This window comes from Bos grunniens, chromosome 14 (assembly GCF_055505025.1).
Source record: "Bos grunniens cultivar Pamir isolate PY7600 chromosome 14, Bosgru_T2T1.0, whole genome shotgun sequence".
NCBI classification, from domain to species: Eukaryota; Metazoa; Chordata; class Mammalia; order Artiodactyla; family Bovidae; genus Bos; species Bos grunniens.
The window spans coordinates 10,933,157-10,956,850 of record NC_141178.1 but is presented as its reverse complement, the minus strand read 5'-3'; the positions used below and the strand labels follow the sequence as shown (position 1 = coordinate 10,956,850).

The window sequence follows — 23,694 nt, the reverse complement described above, 5'->3', positions numbered from 1 at the left end:
GGCAAAGTCGATCAGGTCCCGAGAACGTGCACGGCGGGGCTAAGAAAGAAACTAAAGCAAGAGACTACAAAGATGGGGTCGAGAGGTTCAGACACGTCACCACGAAGGGACGCAGTCTGACACCAACTTTATTCAACATCTCATATTTATACAGAAAAGCGTGAGAGAGACAAAACAGTTGACCCTTTTTTCTTGGTTAGCCTATACATCTTACAAACAGTCACAAGAAATCTTGAGAGCATGGGAATGGCTCCCTGTTATTATTTCTTACACCAGATAACATTTTTCTGTGCGTGAGAAGTTTGCACAGAACTCCAGGTGCCTGCAGTAAATAAGCGCCTAATCTCTGGGGTGGCGGGACAGAGAGCTATGTTTGCAAGCAAACCCTCAAGGACTGAGGCAGCTCCCAGAGCTGTGTCCTTCGGACAAAGGACCCCGTTCTCACGGGCAGCTCCCCGCAACTCCCCCTTTCTTTTTATATAGGCACACGCTTATGTTCCTTTAACCGCAGACCATTTCCATAGATGGAAGCCTTTATGATCCATAGATCATCAATCAGTTTTTTAATTAAACAAGGTGCAAGAAATAAAACAGTTAAAATTATTAAGAACAGTCCTCCCATGGCTGCTCCCAAGTACCAAATACTATTGACAGTAGGTACATGTCGAAAAAGTTCTTTAACAAAGGACTCAGCTCTTTTTGCAACATCCAAATCAGGTCTGGGTGCATTTTCAATGTTCATTATTTCCTGATGTAGATGCAGCAAATCTAAGGAAATATTTTCATTATGCCAAATACCTTCTAAATGAGCTTTCACCTTATCCCAAGCAGTTATACTACCATTATATTTTTTGGGAGTAACACAGATCCATCGAAAATCAGCATGACATTGTACTCGTAATCTCAACTTTATACTTTGAACCTCTTCACCTAAATATTTTACAACATCATAAAGGGCATTCAATCGATCCTCTAGCTTTTTGTCAATATCTTCTTGAGTCCCCAGGGCAACGGATGCATTTTGTGCCAGATTATTAACAAAAGTTGCAGTTTGCACTGATTGTGCCAAAGACAGGGCTTCAGTAATCGAGGAAGCAATAAGAGTTACCAAAGCTACAAATCCCAGAATTATTAACCCTATTCCCCTGCGATAACGCATTAAAGCACCCTCTACTTCTCTCCAAAGTTCAAGTCCCCTTTCATCATACCAAGACCCATTAATCTTTACAGGAACCATAACAAAAGCAGGCTGTCTTAAGACTAGAACCCTAGTTTGATTAGTAATTCCCCTAACACAGTTAGTCAAAGTACAATTGTTACAAGTTACATTATAATTTTGTAACCCAGGTTGTATTTTTACAGATCCTACTAGTAAAGCATAAGGGTGAGGCACACATGCACGAGGGTATCTCATGGTGAGATTCCACAAATGACCATGTCTCACTTTCGATCCCACCTGAAGGTAGGAACCCTCACATCCAAGGGCGGCAGCTAGTTTCCAGATTTTTGTTTGGAACACTTTAGAGCCGCCCAAGTTCCAAATACGGGATGCAAAGTTCCTATTATCTTGAGCTCCAGGGTTTCGGGCCGAGTCTGGAGACCAGTCCCACAATGACTCATTTGTCCCAAATATGTTATAAACCGTAGCAGTTCCATCTCGACACAGTTTCCATGGTGCAGCAGTGACTCTTCCCCTTGTTCCAAAGTCGCAGAAAGGAATATCTAAAGGACCAATTCCATTACGACGTTGAGGAATTCCAGACTCTTTCGTTACTCCAGGAATATACAGGCTCCAACCATTGTCAAAATCAGCATATCCGGACTCCCCAACAAAAAGACATCCTGTTGAATTAAAATATCTAGACAGACAAATAGGTAAGCGATCAAACACTCCATGATAAGAGAAATTAACTTGATTAGGAATAATATGTTTATCTGAAAAACCACCCAAAGCCACAGTATCATTAGTGTATATGGGAATAGACCGACCCTCCCAGCCCACGGGTTGGAGAAGGGGAGGATCGGGAAAATAAGCCCAGTAAGCACTTGAATATTCTTCAGAGTGTGCAGTGTTAATCTGATTTAAGATAATTAATAAGGTTATCAGGAAGCTTAAAGGCGATATCGGATCGCCCTGCACCGCAACACGATTCTGTGCCTCTCGCATCAATGCCTGAAGTTGTTGCCGAGATGGTAATTCATCATGCTCTTGAATTGTCAATCTCCTCATCTGATTTGCTAGAGACTGTCTCCGCCGTGCGTACCAACCTTTCCGGCAGCCAGCGCGGCGCTTCGGCATCCTGTGGGAAAACACAAACATGCCCTCGTCCCCAGATTAGTACTGGATCTGGTCCATACCATTTTCCTACAAGTGGGTCTTTCCAAAAGACTTTAGGTCTTATTGTTTGTGCATCAAAGTTCCAAAATCGCTGTGCTGCTGAACGGCCACTTATATCCAATTGTAAAAAATTTAGAACAAATAAAGCATGGTTTAGAGAGTTGGAGGGGGTATTGGGATACAATTCTCCCTTCTTTAGTTTTTGCAATTGATGTTTGAGAGTTTGATGTGCCCGTTCAATAATTCCTTGACCTTGAGGATTATAAGGGATACTTGTTTTATGTGAGATAGACAATTGCGTACAAAATAATTGAAAATTTTTTCCAGTGTATCTTGGACCATTGTCTGTTTTTATGGTTTTAGGGGTTTCCATAACAGCAAAACATTTAATGCAATGAGCTATACAATGTTTGCTAGCTTCTCTGGATTGTAGAGAGGCATGTAAAAAGCCGGAGAAGGTGTCAATAGTAACATGAACAAATTTTTGTTTACCAAATTCAGGAATATGGGTAACATCCATTTGCCATATATCGTTTGGCAACAATCCTCGGGGATTAACTCCATAGTGGGGGACGCTAAAAAACTGAGGACACGTTTGACATTGCTTAACAATCTGTCTGGCAGCTTTTCGAGTAATGCCAAATTGAAGTCTTAAGCTATTGCTGTTTTGATGGTGTAAGCTGTGGGAAGTTTTTGCCATTTGTTCCAGTGAAGGAAATATCATACGTGTAGCTTCATCAGCCAAAGCATTGCCTCGTGCTAAAGGTCCAGGAAGTCCAGAGTGAGCACGAATATGACCAAAATAGCATTTATTAACTCTGGAGCAAATTAAATGTTGTATATCACGAAAAAGAGTTTGGATAGTAGAATTCAGGGTACCAATAAATGGAACAGTCTCAATAGTGTTTAAGGCTCTTATGATATATTGACTGTCAGAATATAAATTAAATGGAGCAGAAATTTGTAACAAAGCCTGAAAAACGGCAAATAGTTCTACTTCTTGAGCAGACTTATAATTAGTATGCCAGGTGGTAGTATTGTCCTGTATAATCATACTAGCTATTCCATTAGAAGAGCCATCAGTAAATACAGTTAGGGCGTCGGCAAGGGGCTGAGAAACAACGATTTTTGGGAAGAGAAATTGGTGATAATGAGCAAATTGCAAAATTTTATCTGAGGGATAATGATTATCAAGCCGTCCACTAAAACCAGCTAAGGCAATAACCCAATTGTCGCTAAACTGAAACAGCCAGTCTTGCTGAATTTTAGAAAATGGAACACATATAAAATGTGGGTCTTTTCCTAGATATACAGTGGATTCTGACCGCCCGAGAGTTATTAGGGCAGCAACCAAATCATAATAGGGGGTTAATACCCGAGAGGGAGAGGCAGGCAAGTGAAGCCATCTTAAAGGCAATCCTTGGAATAAGACTGCTGTAGGAGCATGTTTAGTAGGAAGAATATATAAACCCCATTCTTGAGTATAGTCACAATAAGTAGCTTGTTGTTTAGACAGGGCCTGTTCAACTTTATCTAAGGCTTGCCTTCCCTCCAGAGTCAGAGTTCGGGGAGAAGTTGGATCAGGATCACCCTTCAGAATATCAAAAAGAGGCTTCATTTCCCCTGTAGTTAGCTTCAAGTAAGGTCTTATCCAATTAATATCTCCTAACAGTTTTTGGAAATCATTCAAGGTAACCAAATTATCTTTACGAATTTCTATCTTCTGAGCTCGAAACCATTCTTTTTCCAGAAAAAACCCCAAATAAGAATAGGGGGGGAAGCGTTGCACCTTTTCTGTTGCAATAATCAAACCATAATCCTGTAATGCAGTTTGCATATAAGCGAATGTTCTTAATAGCAACTCCTCATCTTCATATGCCAAAAGAATATCATCCATATAATGAATAATATATACTTGGGAGTACAAGGACCTAGTAGTTTTTAAAGCTTGAGCAACAAATTTCTGACAGAGAGTAGGACTATTAGCCATTCTCTGAGGTAAAACTTGCCACTGATATCTTTTCATAGGTTCTTTATAATTTGTAGAAGGGACACTAAAAGCAAATCTTTGACAGTCATTAGTGGCAAGGGGAATAGTATAAAAGCAGTCTTTTAAGTCAATAATAATCTTGTAAGTATCTTTTGGAATGGCCATGGGGGTAGGCAACCCCGGCTGAAGGGGGCCCATCAATTCCATTGTTTCATTAACCTTTTGTAAATCTTGTAATAGCCTCCATTTACCTGTTTTCTTTTTAATGACAAAAATAGGTGAATTCCAAGGTGAATTTGAGGGGGTAATATGGCCGAGAGCAAGCTGTTCCTGCACAAGCTGATTGGCGGCCGTGATTTTTTCTATTGATAGGGGCCACTGATCAACCCATACTGGATCATCAGACTTCCATTTTATCGGATCAGCATGGATTGCAGGACAATCAATGACCCCTCCTAAAAACATCCTATACCTTTTCTATCATTCTTAACTGCAGGGATCAGGGGTTGTAAAGGCCCTTGTGAATTTATCCCCAACCCCTGATGGGGCAAAAGGCCTTGGTCTAACAATTGATTACTAATCTTTTTATCTGGACTATAAAGATATACCCCCATATTCATCATAACATCTCTCCCCCATAGATTAACCGGCAGTCTTGGCAAAACATAAGGTTTAAAATGTCCTTCATGTCCTTCTTCGTCTCTCCATTTCAAAAAGGTTGAACTCTGTTCTGGGTCATGTGATTGCCCAATGCCTTGCAAAGTAGAAATTACAACCTGCTTAGGCCATTCATCAGGCCAATGTTTTTGAGATATAACAGAAACATCTGCACCAGTATCCAAAATACCTTTAAAAGGCTTTTCTTGAATATACAGTAGAAGCTCAGGGCGTTGCTTATTAATGGCCTGAATCCAATAAGCGTCTGAAGACCCGAAACCTCGGGATCTTCGTTCTTGCCTAATGGCTTTTTCAACTGGAATTATAGGAAGTAGAATTAATTGAGCAACACGTTGACCAGATTGTATTACTGTTATGCCCTGTGGTGAATGGGCCATAATTTTTATTTCACCCATATAATCAGAGTCTATGACTCCAGGGGCTACTAATAAACCTTTCATCGTAGTATTGCTTCTCCCCAATAGGAGGCCCACAGTGTTCTTCGGAAGAGGGCCAAAAATTCCAGTTGGCAAAGCCTGCATGCCCATTTCTGGAGTTAATACTGTGTAGGTGGAGGAACTGAGGTCCAATCCTGCACTCCCTGCAGTTGCTCTGAACAACTCGGTAACAGTTCTGCGTTTTGGCCTTGAAGCGTCTCCAATTTGGTCAGATTTTGCATCGCCCCATAACATTGTTTCGGGGCCTGGGGCTGGCCCCTCACCCAGTTTCCCGAGACCGGAGGAAGTGGTTTTTCCTGTAAGTCAGTTTTAGAACGGCAATCCCTTGCCCAGTGTCTGCCTTTCTTACACCTAGGACAAAGGTTAGGGGTTTGAGCAGGTCTCCGGGCCTGCTTCTGCGGGCAGTGGGCGGCCTGATGACCCATCTGGCCACAAGAAAAGCAGCCAGAGCCAGGGATTCGAAGCCGACCACTAGTTTTATCCCGCTTTTGTTGTTGATACAGTACTTCTTTGACTGTCTTTCCTTGTAATGCCGCGGCCAAAGTTATGCCTTGAACGTACGAAGGGCCGATATCAGCACAAATCCGTATATAGTCAGATAAGCCTCCCTTTTTCCTGTAAGGTCTCAGGGCAGCTTGACAAGCCGAATTGGCATTCTCATAAGCAAGCTGTTTAGTCAACACCATCCCCGCCTGCTCATCCCCTATCATTTTACCAATTGTCTCAAGCAGGCGGGCAACAAAATCCTGATATGGCTCATCTGGCCCCTGGCGAATTTTAGATAAATCTTCAGTCTTTTTATCAGAATTTGGAAGCTTTTTCCATGCTTGTAGAGCCGCAGCACTAATCTGAGGGTAGGCTCCAGGTAAATAATTAAGTTGACTATTAGTGTCTCGATATTCTCCCTCTCCCACCATCATTTCATAAGTGGTGTTCAGTCCCTGTCGCCGATTGATATCGGCTGTGATTCCACATTGCTCAGCAAACTCAGATTTCCATAGTAAATAATCTCTTCCAGATAAACAAGCTCGAGCAACCTGTTTCCAATCATTAGGTGGCAGATTTTGATTTCTTAAAGCCTCTATAATAGCCTGAGTAAACGGCGCAGTCGGGCCATATTGTGCACAAGCCATTTTTAACTCTTTCAGTTGCTTAAAGGGCAGCGGCTCATAATACCTCTGCTGTTGATCATTTTCAAACACTGGATAGATTCCTGAAAACCCGGGAATATGTTCTCCTTCTTCATTAGCTCGCTTAATTGCTTGTTGAAGAGGAGATAATAATATCTCACCTTTAATTTTTATGTTTTCACCGGGCAAAGAAGCAGGGATAGATATAAGCTCTCGCGGTTCTACGAAAGGCGGAGGTGGATCGAGTCCAGCAAGAACCGAGGGAGGATATGCTGGAGGCACAGGCTGGCTGGAGTGGGAGTCTCCCTGTGCATCCTTTTTTACTGCTATAACAATCTTCTGAATTAAATTCTCCAGCTGTTCTTCAGTAAGCCCTGAATGCTTTAATTCCCCTTTTCCTGAGGGGGATTCCATGTTAACCATCATCTCCCAAGGCATATCCTCTCTATGGTTCTGAGCCGCTTGTTCATTTAACTCTTTCTGTTCATCAGAGCTTAACACATCATCATTCCCTCCAGCCTTATAAGCTGTTCCCTCAGGCACAGCATAAAGCGGCTCAGGTGATGGGGCAGAAGGCTCTGTAACTTCGGGTCCTGTGGAATCCCTGAGAGCCGTTTGAATTTTATGTCCCTCATGTTCAGGATCCAGGCAGTCTCTTATGAGAGTCCACAAAGAAAAAGCATCCACAGGAACACGATTGGGACCATGTAAGGAATAATATGTCTGCAATTGTTTTCCTACTTTTTTCCAAGTTTCCAGACTAACTGTTCTTTCTTCTGGAAACCAAGGACAAACCTCCTCAATAAAAAGTAAAAACTTTTCTAGCTGTAACTTATTTACATGAATTCCCCTACCTTTTAACATAGTTTTCAACATATGTACAAATAACTGGCGGCTATTGCCTTGTCCCATGATTTATTACTCTCGACAATCACCCTCCCTGCCCTTTACTTTTAATTACTTAGGAATTCCTCTTTACTTACCTCAATCTTGGCGGGCAGCGGCCGTCGTTGCACTCCGATTCTCGGGTCCCTGTTCGGGCGCCACCTGCCGGAGCCAGCCGGCAAAGTCGATCAGGTCCCGAGAACGTGCACGGCGGGGCTAAGAAAGAAACTAAAGCAAGAGACTACAAAGATGGGGTCGAGAGGTTCAGACACGTCACCACGAAGGGACGCAGTCTGACACCAACTTTATTCAACATCTCATATTTATACAGAAAAGCGTGAGAGAGACAAAACAGTTGACCCTTTTTTCTTGGTTAGCCTATACATCTTACAAACAGTCACAAGAAATCTTGAGAGCATGGGAATGGCTCCCTGTTATTATTTCTTACACCAGATAACATTTTTCTGTGCGTGAGAAGTTTGCACAAAACTCCAGGTGCCTGCAGTAAATAAGCGCCTAATCTCTGGGGTGGCGGGACAGAGAGCTATGTTTGCAAGCAAACCCTCAAGGACTGAGGCAGCTCCCAGAGCTGTGTCCTTCGGACAAAGGACCCCGTTCTCACGGGCAGCTCCCCGCACTTATGAATTAAGATGAAGAAAAAAAAGCAGTTGTGTGTGATATTAACAAAATAACTTTTCCCTCATACATATGATGCACAGAATATGAGTAACAAGGGAATGCACAGAGGTTTTAAAGAACAAAAATAAGCGCAGCCTTATTTATCTATAAAGAAATACATTTTTGTACTTAGGATTTTTTGAAGCTCTTACAATTTTTATTGACTTGGTAAAAGCAAAAATACTTCTATTTTTATTCTTAAGGCTGTGTGCTTGTATGTAGTCAGTAATTTTAATATTATCATGTTTATTTCTTGTTATCCTTATGAAATCTTTCAGTTCTGTTGATGACTCTTGGTGGCAATAATGTGATAGCCTCAAAATTCTCCATTAAATTTTAACCTTAGTAAAATGGTGAACTAGAGAGAAGTCCAGTCATCAGCATAGAAAGATAAAAGGAATCTTCTCTGATTGAGACTGTGCTCTAAGTGCAGGATTTCCTACCCAATCTTTTCAATAATGCATGGAGTATTTACAAAAAATTACCTACATACTAGGTCACAATCAAGTCTCCTCAACTTTATAGAAGCAATATCCTACAACTAAAACTTTGAACAGTGTAGTAAATTAGAAATTGGTTAAAAGTAAAAAAGTTAACTTCTACGCCCCCCATCACCCTCTCTTCTTACATGTTCCGTCCTGTTCTCACCTGTTCCCATCCCTTTGGAAATTAGAAAGTAATTACAATAATAATTAGTTTAAAAAACTCTTCTAAATAACTAACAGATAAACAAAGAAGTTGCAAGTCAGAAAATAAGTAGAAGTAATTGATACCAAAAGACTATATACCTCTTTTATAAATATGATACATAAAGTATACTCCTAAAGGAAAAGATATTTCTGCAAAACAAAGAAGATGCAGACAAAGGGAAAATATTTAAAATTTATAACTAATTAAAAATTTACCTGTCGAAAGATTAAACCCTGCATGTGTGTACGCTAAGTTGCTTCAGTCGTGTCCAACTCTTTGCAACCCTGTGGACCATAGCCTGCCAAGCTTCATGAGGTTCTCTAGACAAGAATACTAGAGTGGGTTGTCATGCCCTTCTCCAGAAGATCTTCCCGACTCGGAGTGAACCCACCTGTCTTATGTATCCTGCATTGGCATGTGGGTTCTTTACCACTAACACCACCTGGGAAGCCCTAAATAAAGTCCTACTATAAATAAATAAAATAATCTGGAAACCCAATGGTAAAATGGGCAGAAAATATGAGAAGCCAATTCATATAAGTGGAACTCTAAATACATAAATAAAAACAAACAACTATACATTAAAAGGGATTTCCAGGTGGCAGTAGTGGTAAAGACCCCGCTTGCCTATTCAGAAGATTTAAGAGATGCAGATTTGATCCCTGGGTCAGGAAGATCCCCCGGAAGAGGGCATGGCAACGCACTTCAGTATTCTTGCCTAGAGAAACCCATGGACAGAGGAGCCTAGTGGGCTACAACCCATAGGGCTGCAAAAAGTCGGACATGACTGAAGCATCTTACTGCTTTGGAGATGCCTTTTACTGTATAATATGTGATCATTGTTATTATTGCTGTGTGTGACCATGGGTTAGTCACCAAGTCATGTCCAATCTGCAGCCCCATGGACTCTAGCCTGCCAGGTTCCTCTGTCAATGGAATTTTATTGCATATATTAAAATAAAACATACAATCAAAAGTCTTATGAAAAGATCTCATTCATCTAATTGATAACTGAAAAATAAAAAAATTCTGGCTATATTATCTCTTGAGAGAAATTTTATGATATTTGATTTTTTATATCCTCCCTTCACTTATGGGATGCTGTATCAATAATAGTGTGGATTGTTATATTATTTATGTATTTAAAGAGAAGGACTGACTTACCAGGTTGAAGTTTGATCAAATGGGATGTGCGAAACCACATGAATAAAGAATAAACATATTTGGGAACAATTCATATCCAACTCTTAAGCAATTGTTAGAATTTTGACAAGTGTATATATCCATGTAACCATATATGCCAATCAAAATGCAGAACATTTCTATCCTCTCAAATAGTTCCAATGTCTCTATCCCACCCTCCCATATGCAACCACTGTTCTGATTTCTGTCATCATTGATAATAGAAAAAATAAAGCATCTGCTAGGATTTTTATTGAAACTGAATTATATCTCATAATCCATTTTTAAAAGTAAACATACTAAAAATCTCTAAAGTATTCTGTTCTATAATCATTGCATATTTTCCTTTGATTTAGTTATATTCATATGTGTAAGAGCAAAGAAAAAATAAGACAGAGAAAGTAACATAATTGTAAGGTCTCATTCCTCTTCTTATACTAAATTGTTCTGAGGATTCTGTTATGCATTACTGTTATTCAATCACTTGGTCCTGTCCGACTCTTTGTGATTCCATGGACTGCAGCATGCCGGATTTCCCTGTCCTTCACCATCTTCCAGAGCTTGCTCATACTCATGTCCATTGAGTTGGTGATGCCATCCAACCATCTCATCCTCTGTCAGCCCCTTCTCCTCCTGTCTTCAGTCTTACTGAGAATCAGATCTTCTCTAATGAGTCAGCTCTTTGCATCAGGTGGCCAAAGTATTGGAGCTTCAGCTTCAGCATCAGTTCTTTTTTTTTTTTTTTAATTTTTATTTTATTTTTAAACTTTACATAATTGTATTAGTTTTGCCAAATATCGAAATGAATCCACCACAGGTATACATGTGTTCCCCATCCTGAACCCTCCTCCCTCCTCCCTCCCCATACCATCCCTCTGGGTCGTCCCAGTGCACTAGCCCCAAGCATCCAGTATCGTGCATCGAACCTGGACTGGCAACTCGTTTCTTACATGATATTTTACATGTTTCAATGTCATTCTCCCAAATCTTCCCACCCTCTCCCTCTCCCACAGAGTCCATAAGACTGTTCTATACATCAGTGTCTCTTTTGCTGTCTCGTACACCGGGTTATTGTTACCATCTTTCTAAATTCCATATATATGCATTATTATACTATATTTATGTTTTTCCTTCTGGCTTACTTCACTCTGTATAATAGGCTCCAGTTTCATCCACCTCATTAAAACTGATTCAAATGTATTCTTTTTAAGGGCTGAGTAATACTCCATTGTGTATATGTACCACTGCTTTCTTATCCATTCATCTGCTGATGGACATCTAGGTTGCTTCCATGTCCTGGCTATTATAAACAGTGCTGCGATGAACATTGGGGTACACGTGTCTCTTTCCCTTCTGGTTTCCTCAGTGTGTATGCCCAGCAGTGGGATTGCTGGATCATAAGGCAGTTCTATTTCCAGTTTTTTAAGGAATCTCCACACTGTTCTCCATAGTGGCTGTACTAGTTTGCATTCCCACCAACAGTGTAAGAGGGTTCCCTTTTCTCCACACCCTCTCCAGCATTTATTATTTGTAGACTTTTGGATCGCAGCCATTCTGACTGGTGTGAAATGGTACCTCATAGTGGTTTTGATTTGCATTTCTCTGATAATGAGTGATGTTGAGCATCTTTTCATGTGTTGGTTAGCCCTCTGTATGTCTTCTTTGGAGAAATGTCTATTTAGTTCTTTGGCCCATTTTTTGATTGGGTCATTTATTTTTCTGGAGTTGAGCTGTAGGAGTTGCTTGTATATTTTTGAGATTAGTTGTTTGTCAGTTGCTTCATTTGCTATTATTTTCTCCCATTCTGAAGGCTGTCTTTTCACCTTGCTAATAGTTTCCTTTGATGTGCAGAAGCTTTTAAGGTTAATTAGGTCCCACTTGTTTATTTTTGATTTTATTTCCAATATTCTGGGAGGTGGGTCATAGAGGATCCTGCTGTGATGTATGTCAGAGAGTGTTTTGCCTATGTTCTCCTCTAGGAGTTTTATAGTTTCTGGTCTTACGTTTAGATCTTTAATCCATTTTGAGTTTACTTTTGTGTATGGTGTTAGAAAGTGTTCTAGTTTCATTCTTTTACAAGTGGTTGACCAGATTTCCCAGCACCACTTGTTAAAGAGATTGTCTTTAATCCATTGTATATTCTTGCCTCCTTTGTCAAAGATAAGGTGTCCATATGTGCGTGGATTTATCTCTGGGCTTTCTATTTTATTCCATTGATCTATATTTCTGTCTTTGTGCCAGTACCATACTGTCTTGATAACTGTGGCTTTGTTGTAGAGCCTGAAATCAGGTAGGTTGATTCCTCCAGTTCCATTCTTCTTTCTCAAGATCGCTTTGGCTATTTGAGGTTTTTTGTATTTCCATACAAATTGTGAAATTATTTGTTCTAGCTCTGTGAAGAATACTGTTGGTAGCTTGATAGGGATTGCATTGAATCTATAAATTGCTTTGGGTAGTATACTCATTTTCACTATATTGATTCTTCCAATCCATGAACATGATATATTTCTCCATCTATTAGTGTCCTCTTTGATTTCTTTCACCAGTGTTTTATAGTTTTCTATATATAGGTCTTTAGTCTCTTTAGGTAGATATATTCCTAAGTATTTTATTCTTTCCGTTGCAATGGTGAATGGAATTGTTTCCTTAATTTCTCTTTCTGTTATCTCATTATTAGTGTATAGGAATGCAAGGGATTTCTGTGTGTTGATTTTATATCCTGCAACTTTACTATAGTCATTGATTATTTCTAGTAATTTTCTGGTGGAATCTTTAGGGTTTTCTATGTAGAGGATCATGTCATCTGCAAATAGTGAGAGTTTTACTTCTTCTTTTCCAATTTGGATTTCTTTTATTTCTTTTTCTGCTCTGATTGCTGTGGCCAAAACTTCCAAAACTATGTTGAATAGTAATGGTGAAAGTGGGAACCCTTGTCTTGTTCCTGACTTTAGAGGAAATGCTTTCAATTTTTCACCATTGAGGATAATGTTTGCTGTGGGTTTGTCATATATAGCTTTTATTATGTTGAGGTATGTTCCTTCTATTCCTGCTTTCTGGAGAGTTTTTATCATAAATGGATGTTGAATTTTGTCAAAGGCTTTCTCTGCATCTATTGAGATAATCATATGGTTTTTATTTTTCAATTTGTTAATGTGGTGTATTACATTGATTGATTTGCGGATATTGAAGAATCCTTGCGTCCCTGGGATAAAGCCCACTTGATCATGGTGTATGATCTTTTTAATGTGTTGTTGGATTCTGATTGCTAGAATTTTGTTAAGGATTTTTGCATCTATGTTCATCAGTGATATTGGCCTGTAGTTTTCTTTTTTTGTGGGATCTTTGTCAGGTTTTGGTATTAGGGTGATGGTGGCCTCATAGAATGAGTTTGGAAGTTTACCTTCCTCTGCAATTTTCTGGAAGAGTTTGAGCAGGATAGGTGTTAGCTCTTCTCTAAATTTTTGGTAGAATTCAGCTGTGAAGCCGTCTGGACCGGGGCTTTTGTTTGCTGGAAGATTTTTGATTACAGTTTCAATTTCCGTGCTTGTGATGGGTCTGTTAAGATTTTCTATTTCTTCCTGGTCGAGTTTTGGAAAGTTATACTTTTCTAAGAATTTGTCCATTTCTTCCACGTTGTCCATTTTATTGGCATATAATTGTTGATAGTAGTCTCTTATGATCCTTTGTATTTCTGTGTTGTCTGTTGTGATCTCTCCATTTTCGTTTCTAATTTTGTTGATTTGATTTTTCTCCCTTTGTTTCTTGATGAGTCTGGCTAATGGTTTGTCAATTTTATTTATCCTTTCAAAGAACCAGCTTTTGGTTTTGTTGATTTTTGCTATGGTCTCTTTTGTTTCTTTTGCATTTATTTCTGCTCTAATTTTTAAGATTTCTTTCCTTCTACTAACCCTGGGGTTCTTCATTTCTTCCTTTTCTAGTTGCTTTAGGTGTAGAGTTAGGTTATTTATTTGACTTTTTTCTTGTTTCTTGAGGTGTGCCTGTATTGCTATGAACTTTCCCCTTAGGACTGCTTTTACCGTGTCCCACAGGTTTTGGGTTGTTGTGTTTTCATTTTCATTCGTTTCTATGCAAATTTTGATTTCTTTTTTGATTTCTTCTGTGATTTGTTGGTTATTCAGCAGCGTGTTGTTCAGCCTCCATATATTGGAATTTTTAATAGTTTTTCTCCTGTAATTGAGATCTAATCTTACTGCATTGTGGTCAGAAAAAATGCTTGGAATGATTTCTATTTTTTTGAATTTACCAAGGCTAGCTTTATGGCCCAGGATGTGAACTGTCCTGGAGAAGGTTCCATGTGCACTTGAGAAAAAGGTGAAATTCATTGTTTTGGGATGAAATGTCCTATAGATATCAATTAGGTCTAACTGGTCTATTGTATCATTTAAAGTTTGTGTTTCCTTGTTAATTTTCTGTTTAGTTGATCTATCCATAGGTGTAAGTGGGGTATTAAAGTCTCCCACTATTATTGTGTTATTGTTAATTTCTCCTTTCATACTTGTTAGCATTTGTCTTACGTACTGTGGTGCTTCCGTGTTGGGTGCATATATATTTATAATTGTTATATCTTCTTCTTGGATTGATCCTTTGATCATTATGTAGTGACCTTCTTTGTCTCTTTTCACAGCCTTTGTTTTAAAGTCTATTTTATCTGATATGAGTATTGCTACTCCTGCTTTCTTTTGGTCCCTATTTGCATGGAAAATCTTTTTCCAGCCCTTCACTTTCAGTCTGTATGTGTCCCCTGTTTTGAGGTGGGTCTCCTGTAGACAACGTATGTAGGGGTCTTGTTTTTGTATCCATTCAGCCAGTCTTTGTCTTTTGGTTGGGGCATTCAACCCATTTACGTTTAAGGTAATTACTGATAAGTATGATCCCGTTGCCATTTACTTTATTGTTTTGGGTTCGAGTTTATACACCGTTTTTGTGTTTCCTGTCTAGAGAATATCCTTAAGTATTTGTTGGAGAGCTGGTTTGGTGGTGCAGAAATCTCTCAGCTTTTGCTTGTCTGAAAAGCTTTTGATTTCTCCTTCATACTTGAATGAGATCCTTGCTGGGTACAATAATCTGGGCTGTAGGTTATTTTCTTTCATCATTTTAAGTATGTCTTGCCATTCTCTCCTGGCTTGAAGAGTTTCTATTGAAACATCAGCTGTTATCCTTATGGGAATTCCCTTGTGTGTTATTTGTTGTTTTTCCCTTGCTGCTTTTAATATTTGTTCTTTGTGTTTGATATTTGTTAATTTGATTAATATGTGTCTTGGGGTGTTTCTCCTTGGGTTTATCCTGTTTGGGACTCTCTGGGTTTCTTGGACTTGGGTGATTATTTCCTTCCCAATTTTAGGGAAGTTTTCCACTATTATCTCCTCAAGTATTTTCTCATGGTCTTTCTTTTTGTCTTCTTCTTCTGGAACCCCTATGATTCGAATGTTGTAGTGTTTAATATTGTCCTGGAGGTCTCTGAGATTGTCCTCATTTCTTTTAATTTGTTTTTCTTTTATCCTCTCTGATTCATTTATTTCTACCATTCTATCGTCTAATTCACTAATCCTATCTTCTGCCTCTGTTATTCTACTATTTGTTGCCTCCAGAGTGTTTTTAATTTCATTTATTGCATTATTCATTATATATTGACTCTTTTTTATTTCTTTTAGGTCCTTGTTAAACCTTTCTTGCATCTTCTCAATCCTTGTCTCCAGGCTATTTGTCTGTGATTCCATTTTAGTTTCAAGATTTTGGATCAATTTCACTATCATTATTTGGAATTCTTTATCAGGTAGATTCCCTATCTCTTCCTCTTTTGTTTGGTTTGGTGGGCATTTATCCTCTTCCTTTATCTGCTGAGTATTCCTCTGTCTCTTCATCTTGTTTAAATTGCTGAGTTTGGGGTGTCCTTTCTGTATTCTGGCAGTTTGTGGAGTTCTCTTTATTGTGGCGTTTCCTCACTGTGTGTGGGTTTGTACAGGTGGCTTGTCAAGGTTTCCTGGTTAGGGAAGCTTGTGTCGGTGTTGTGGTGGGTGGAGCTGTATTTCTTCTCTCTGGAGTGCAATGAAATGTCCAGTAATGAGTTATGAGATGTCTATAGTTTTGGGGTGACTTTGGGCAGCCTGTATCTTGAAGCTCAGGGCTGTGTTCCTTTGTTGCTGGAGAATTTGCTTGGTATGTCTTGCCCTGGAACTTATTGGCCCTTGTGTAGTGCTTGGTTTCAGTGTCAGTATGGAGGCATTTGATGAGCTCCTGTCAATTAATGTTCCTTGGAGTCAGGAGTTCCCTGGAGTCAGGGTTTGGACTTAAGTCTCCTGCTTCCGGTTATCGGTCTTATTTTTACAGTAGTTTCAAAACTTCTCCTTTTATACAGCACCATGGATAAAACATCTACATTAAAGATGAAAAGTTTCTCTATGGTGAGGGTCACTCAGAGAGGTTCACAGGGTTACATGGAGAAGAGAAGAGGGAGGAGGGAGTTAGAGGTGACCCAAATGAGATGAGGTGAATCAATAGTGGAGAGAGTGGGCTAGCCAGTAGTCACTTCCTTATGTGCACTCCACAACTGGACCACTCAGAGATGTTCACGGAGTTATACAGAGAAGAGAAGAAGGAGGAAGGTGACAGAGGTGGCCAGAAGGATAAAAGGGGGGAATGAAAAGGAGGGAGACAGATCCAGCCAGTAATCAGTTCCCTAAATGTTCTCCACCATCTGGAACACACAGAAATTCGTTTGGGTAGAGTAGAGAGGGGTTAGGGAGGAGACACAGGCGACCTGGTGGAGAAAAAGGAGAGTCCAAAGGGAGAGAGAGCAGTCAAGCCAGTAATCTCGCTCCCTAGTGAAAAATGGGTCCTGAAGATTGGGTTCTTAAAGGTACAAAATTGGTAACAAATACATAAAAGCAAAAATTAAAAATCTAGAGTAGAGTTTGGAATTTCAAAAATACGATGTTAAAGAAAAGAAGAAGGAAAAGAAAGAGAGAAAAAACGAACAAACAAAAACAAGGTCGCGAAAATTATAAAGAAAGTACAGGTACAAAATTGATAACTAATACCAAAAAGCAAAAATTAAAAATCTAGAGTAGAGTTTGGAATTTCAAAAATACAATGTTAAAAAAAAAGAAGAAAAATAAAGAGAGAAAACAAACAAACAAAAACAAACAATGTTACAAAAATTATAAAGAAAATACAGGTACAAAATTGATATCAAATACCAAAAAGCATAAATTAAAAATCTAGAGTAGAGTTTGGAATTTCAGATATACAATGTTATATAAAAGAAGCAGAGAAAGAAACAGAGAAGAAGAAGAAAAAAAAAAAGTCACAGAAATTATATAAAAAAAACTATAGGTACAAAATTGATAACATATACCAAAAAGCAAAAATTAAAAATCTAGAGTAGAGTTTGGAATTTCAAAAATACAATGTTAAAGAAAAGAAGAAAAAAAACAAAAAAAAAAGGTCAAAAAATTACAAAATATATATATATGAAGTTTGCTGAAGAGGAAAAAAATAGGGTCTTTTTTTTTTTTTTTGCAAAGTAATAGGTTATAAAAGTGAAAATTAAAGGAACACTAGAGGACTTAAAATTTTTTTTTTAATTAAAAAAAAAAAAGAAAGAATGATCGTAAAAATAATAAAAATATATCTAGGACTTTCTTGGTTTTGTTGTGGGTGTTGTGGGTTCAGTTCATTTTTGGCTAGTTCCTTGGTCAGACTTATATTTCTCAAGATCTATAGGCCCCTTCCTATGTAGTCCGTAGTAACCACAGGGTTTTGATCTATTGCCTGTAGCTTCCAAGGCGTTTCCCTCTGTTATATCTTCTTCTGTTTGCTAGTCTCTTCAGTATCTGGTTTCCGCCCTGACACAAAGGGGATGGTAGAGGACACTTTTTTTTTTTTTTTTAGGCTTACTTGTTCAGTCGCACTGTGGGGAGGGAGGGAGGGATGCCGCAAACAAATAACACTGGCGTGGGCTTGCAGTGCCTCAGCCACCCTGGGTCTGCCCCTGCTCACGGCGCGTGTAGCCACCCTGCCCACACTGTTCGGGCTCTAGGTTGTTCCGCCAGGAACAATCCGAGGCCGGCCCTGGGTTGCATGCACCTCCCAGGTCCAAGCCGCTCAGGTTCAGGCACTCGGGTAGTCCTCAGAGGCGCAGACTCAGTTGGGCCTGCATTTTGTGCTCTTCCCAGGTCCGAGCAGCTCAGGTGATGAGGTGTTTGGCGAGCGCCAATGCTGCGACTTATCGCCTCCCCACCACTCGGTTATCTGGGTGTAAAACCGGCGCACCTTCTCAGGCAGATATTGACCATCCAGACCCCCAAGAAGTTTTAGTTAGCAAAGAAGCCTGCTTACAGTTTTATAGATAATGTCTCTCTGGGGCTGCGATTGCCCCCTTCCGGCTCTGGCTGCCTGTCACCAGAGGAGGAAGGTCTGCAGCCGGCTATCTCTGTTCAGTCCTTTGTTCCGTGCACGGGCCTGGAGGTCTTAGGTTAGGGCTGGCTTTTCGCGTGGTAGATATCCCACAGTCTGGTTTGCTAGCCCAAATTATTTCGCTCAGATAGCGCTCAGGGTATTCAGGCCAGATTCTTACTCTCAGCGATGCAGCCCGCGCCGCGCCTCTCTGCCCAGCCCCCGCTTGCTAATGGCGGATGCAGGCGTCTGCGCTGCTTCTCCGCTGGGGGAGTTACCATAGAGCTCGCAATCTGCGAGTTTTAATTGTTTATTTATTTTTTCTCCCTGTTATGTTGCCCTCTGTGCTTCCAAAGCTCGGCACAGATTCGGCAGTGAGAAGGTTTCCTGGTGTTTGGAAACTTCTCTCTTTTTAAGATTCCCTTCCCGGGACGGAACTCCATCCCTCCCTCTTTTGTCTCTTTTTTTTGTCTTTAATATTTTTTCCTACCTCCTTTCGAAGAGTTGGGTTGCTTTTCTGGGTGCCTGATGTCCTCTGCCGGCATTCAGAAGTTGTTTTGTGGAATTTACTCGACGTTTAAATGCTCTTTTGATGAATTTGTGGGGGAGAAAGTGTTCTCCCCGTCCTACTCCTCCACCATCTTGGCTCCTCCCCCCAGCATCAGTTCTTCCAATGAATATTCAGGACTGATTTCCTTTAGGATTGACTGGTTGGATCTCCTTGCAGTCCAAGGGACTCTTAAGAGTTTTTTTCCAACATCACAGTTCAATACATCAATTCTTTGGTGCTCAGCTTTCATTATAGTCCAATTCTCACATCCATACATGACCACTGGAAAAACCATAGTCTTGACTAGATGGACCTTTGTCAGCAAAGTGATATCTCTGCTTTTTAATATGCTGTCTAGGTTTGTCAAGCTTTTCTTCCAGGGAGCAAAGCATCTTTCAATTTCATGGCTTCAGGCACCATTTACAGTGATTTTGGAGCCCAAGAAAATAAAGTCTGTCACTGTTTCTATTTTTTCCCCATCTATTTGCCAGGAAGTGGTGGATGCCATGATCTTAGTTTTTTGAATGTTGAGTTTTAAGCCAGCTTGTTCACTCTCCTCTTTCACTTTCATGAAGAGGCTCTTTAGTTCCTCTTTGCTTTCTGCCATAAGACTGATGTCATCTGCATATCTGAGGTTATTGATATTTCTCCCAGCAATATTGATTCTTGCTTGTGCTTCATCTACCCCAGCATAGAAGTTAAATAAGCTGTGGTACATATACACAATGGAGTATTACTCAGCCATTAAAAAGCATACATTTTAATCAGTTCTAATGAGGTGGATGAAACTGGAGCCTATTATACAGAGTGAAGTAAGCCAGAAAGAAAAACACCAATACAGTATACTAACACATATATATGGAATTTAGAAAGATGGTAACAATAACCCTGTGTATGAGACAGCAAAAGAGACACTGATGTATAGAACAGTCTTTTGGACTCTGTGGGAGAGGGAGAGGGTGAGATGATTTGGGAGAATAGCATTGAAATATGTATAATATCATATATGAAACGAGTCGCCAGTCCAGGTTTGATGCACGACACTGGATGCTTGGGGCTGGTGCACTGGAATGACCCAGAGGGATGGTATGGGCAGGGAGGAGGGTTCAGGATGGGGAACACATGTATGCCTGTGGCAGATTCATTTCGATATATGGCAGAACCAATACAATATTGTAAAGTTTAAAAATAAAATAAAATAAAAAAAAAGAAGTTAAATAAGCAGGGTGATGATATACAGCCTTGACATACTCCTTTGCCAATTTTGAAATAGTCTATTGTTCCATGTCTGGTTCTAACTGTTGCTTCTTGACCTTCATACAGGTTTCTCAGGAGGTCGTAAGGTGGTCTGGTATTCCCATCTCTTTATGAATTTTCCAGTTTGTTATGATCCACACAGTCAGAGGCTTTAGCACAGTCAATGAGTCAGAAGTAGATGTTTTTCTGAAATTCCCTTGGTTTTTATTTGATTCAACAGATATTGGCAGTTTGATCTCTGGTTCCTCTGCCTTTTCTAAATCCAACTTGAACATCTTAAAATTCTTGTTTCACATACTGTTGAAGCCTAGCTCGAAGGATTTTAAGCATTACCTTACTAACATTTAAGATGAGTGCTATTGTGTGGTAGTTTGAACATTCTTTTGCATTGCTCTTCTTTGGGATTGTAATGAAAACTGACCTTTTTGCAGTCCTGTGTCCACTTGCTGAGTTTTCCAAATTTGCTGGCATATTGAGTGCAGCACTTTCATAGCATCATCTTTTAGGATTTGAAATAGCTCAGCTGGAATTCCATCACCTCCACTAGCTTTGTTCTTAGAGATGCTTCCTAAGGCCCACTTGACTTCGCATTCTAGGATGTCTGGCTCTAGATGAGTGATCACACCATCATGGTTATCCAGGTCATTAAGATCTTTTTTGTATAGTTCTTCTGTGTGTTTTTGCCACCTCTTTTTAATATTTTCTGCTTCTGTTAGGTTCTTACCATTTCTGTCCTTTATCGAGCCCATCTTTGCATGAAATGTCCTCTTGGTATCTGTAATTTTCTTGAAGAGATCTCTAGTCTTTCCCATTCTGTTGTTTTCCTCTATTTCTTTGCATTGATCACTTAGGAAAGCATCCTTATCTGTCCTTGATAATCTTTGGAACTTGGTTTTCAAGATGGCAGAGAAGGATGTGTGCTTCTCTTCTTCTGGGAGAACACCTAGATCAAAACTAGCTGCTAAACAGCTGAAATGGGAATTCTGAGTTCTTGTTTGTGGAGCCAAAGAATGGAATTCACAAATGTGCAAACACTCATGGTAGCTAGTGAATAGGATTTTTAGAGAGAAGGAAAGTACAAAGCTCCCAGCAAAGACACTGAGAGTGGGTACAGAGTCCCCCAAAAGGCAGGGATTACAGCAGTTTTGTTTCTTTACCAGTATTAATCTGTACATTTTTGGTTGGCTCCTCTTCTTAAATCACGTTATTTCTATCCAATCAGTTTAAAGGTCAAGATGCTTAGCTTTACATCCTTATATCTTCTCTTGATCCTTGGATTAAGTCATCCCCTGGCCATTTTATAATGGACCAGATGTATGAGTTTAAGATTTATGGTCACCAGTTGTTTTTCCCTCAGGCATATGGAACATAAGTTAATTACTCCCCTTCCCTGGATCTGAGTGCTGATAATTTATCTGACTGAGGACACATTCCAGGAACTCAGGACAAAGGATATAGTAAAACAAGACCTAGGTCTCAGAGTTCTACACTGACTGCCTCAGTTCAGTTCAGTTCAGTCGCTCAGGCGTGTCCGACTCTTTGTGACCCCAGGAATCACAGCACGCCAGGCCTCCCTGTCCATCACCAACTCCTGGAGTTCACTCAGACTCACGTCCATCGAGTCAGTGATGCCATCCAGCCATCTCATCCTCTGTCGTCCCCTTCTCCTCCTGCCCCCAATCCCTCCCAGCATCAGAGTCTTTTCCAATGAGTCAACTCTTCACATGAGGTGGCCAAAGTACTGGAGTTTCAGCTTTAGCAGCATTCCTTCCAAAGAAATCCCAGGACTGATCTCCTTTAGGATGGACTGGTTGGATCTCCTTGCAGTCCAAGGGACTCTCAAGAGTCTTCTCCAACACCACAGTTCAAAAGCATCAATTCTTCGGTGCTCAGCCTTCTTCACAGTCCAACTCTCACATCCTTACATGACCACTGGAAAAACCATAGCCTTGACTAGATGAACCTTTGTTGGCAAAGTAATGTCTCTGCTTTTGAATATGCTATCTAGGTTGGTCATAACTTTCCTTCCAAGGAGTAAGCGTCTGTTAATTTCATGGCTGCAGTCACCATCTGCAGTGATTTTGGAGCCCCCCAAAATAAAGTCTGACACTGTTTCCACTGTTTCCCCATCTATCTCCCATGAAGTAATGGGACCAGATGCCATGATCTTCGTTTTCTGAATGTTGAGCTTTAAGCCAACTTTTTCACTCTCCACTTTCACTTTCATCAAGAGGCTTTTGAGTTCCTCTTCACTCTGCCATAAGGGTGGTGTCATCTGCATATCTGAGGTTATTGATATTTGTCCTGGCAATCTTGATTCCAGCTTGTGTTTCTTCCAGCCCAGCATTTCTCATGATGTACTCTGCATATAAGTTAAATAAGCAGGGTGACAATATACAGCCTTGACGTACTCCTTTTCCTATTTGGAACCAGACTGCCTAGCAATTTCTAACTCACAATCACCCACAGGAAAATGTTGAATCCCACCAAAAAAAAAGAAACCTTACATGCAAAGGCAAAGGAGAAGCAACAAGAAGATGGTAGGAAGGGTGCAACTGAGTATAAAATCAAACTTCGTACCCACCAGAGATGCTTGGAGGGCACAAGTAAAACCTCATGTGCACCAAGACCTAGAGAAATGAGCAGTGACCTCCACAAGAGACTGAGCCAGACCTGCCTTTGGGTGTCTGAGTGTCTCCTGTGGAGCCATGGGTCAGCAGTGGCCTGCAGAGGCTATGGGGGCTCTGGCAGCACCATCCTCAGAGGTGTGGTGTGGGGCATATGTCCTCTTGAAGGAGGTTGTCATTAGCCCCATTATAGAGTCACTGAGCAGGTGACCCATGACCTGGAGAACAATTTTACCAAAAAAGTTCTTGCACTGTTGTGAAAGTTCTAGGGCCCACAACAGATTTCCCAACCTGGGAATCCAGCAAAGAGACTGAGAACCAAACCCCCCCCCCCCCCCCCCCCCCCCACCCAGGGAATTTGACTTTGAAGGTCAGTGGGATATGATTATGGAACTTCCACAGGACTGGGGAAACAGAGACTTTTGGAGGCAAAAACAAAACCTGTGTGCACTGGGACCCAGGAGAAAGGAGCAGGGACCCCACAAAGGACTGTGCCAGGAGTCTCCAGCAGAATCGTGGGTCAGCAGTGGCCTGCCGCAGGGTCAGGGACACTGGTAGCAGCAGTCCCGGAAGGTGCAGCGTCCTGGCATAAGTCCTTTTGGAGGAGGTCGCCATTACCCCTACCATAGTTTGGACTCAGGCAAACTACAGGGAGGGAACTCAGCCCCACCCATCAGCAGAAGATTGGATTAAAGACTTACTGAGCATGGCCTTGCCCACCAGAGCAAGACCCAGTTCTTCCCACAGCCAGTCCTCTTATCCTTATCCATCAGAGGACAGACAGAATGAAAACCACAATCACAGAAAACTAACGAAACTGATGACATAGATCATAGC

At 40.4% G+C, this 23,694-nt stretch overlaps 2 protein-coding genes across 15 annotated transcripts in view; one reads left to right on the top strand and one right to left on the bottom strand.

The window, feature by feature from the left end:
- TRIQK (triple QxxK/R motif containing) overlaps positions 1 to 23,694 on the top strand; it is a 125,096-nt gene that overhangs the window by 62,642 nt on the left and 38,760 nt on the right. The window lies entirely within an intron of this gene.
- LOC147359030 (endogenous retrovirus group K member 9 Env polyprotein-like) lies at positions 74 to 9,065 on the bottom strand. The gene is made up of 3 exons (XM_086338136.1): positions 9,042 to 9,065; positions 7,557 to 7,699; positions 74 to 2,300 (listed from the first exon to the last, which is right to left on the bottom strand). The coding sequence occupies exons 1-3, from the start codon at positions 9,063 to 9,065 to the stop codon at positions 476 to 478; spliced, it is 1,992 nt and encodes a 663-aa protein (XP_086194262.1). The 3' UTR covers positions 74 to 475.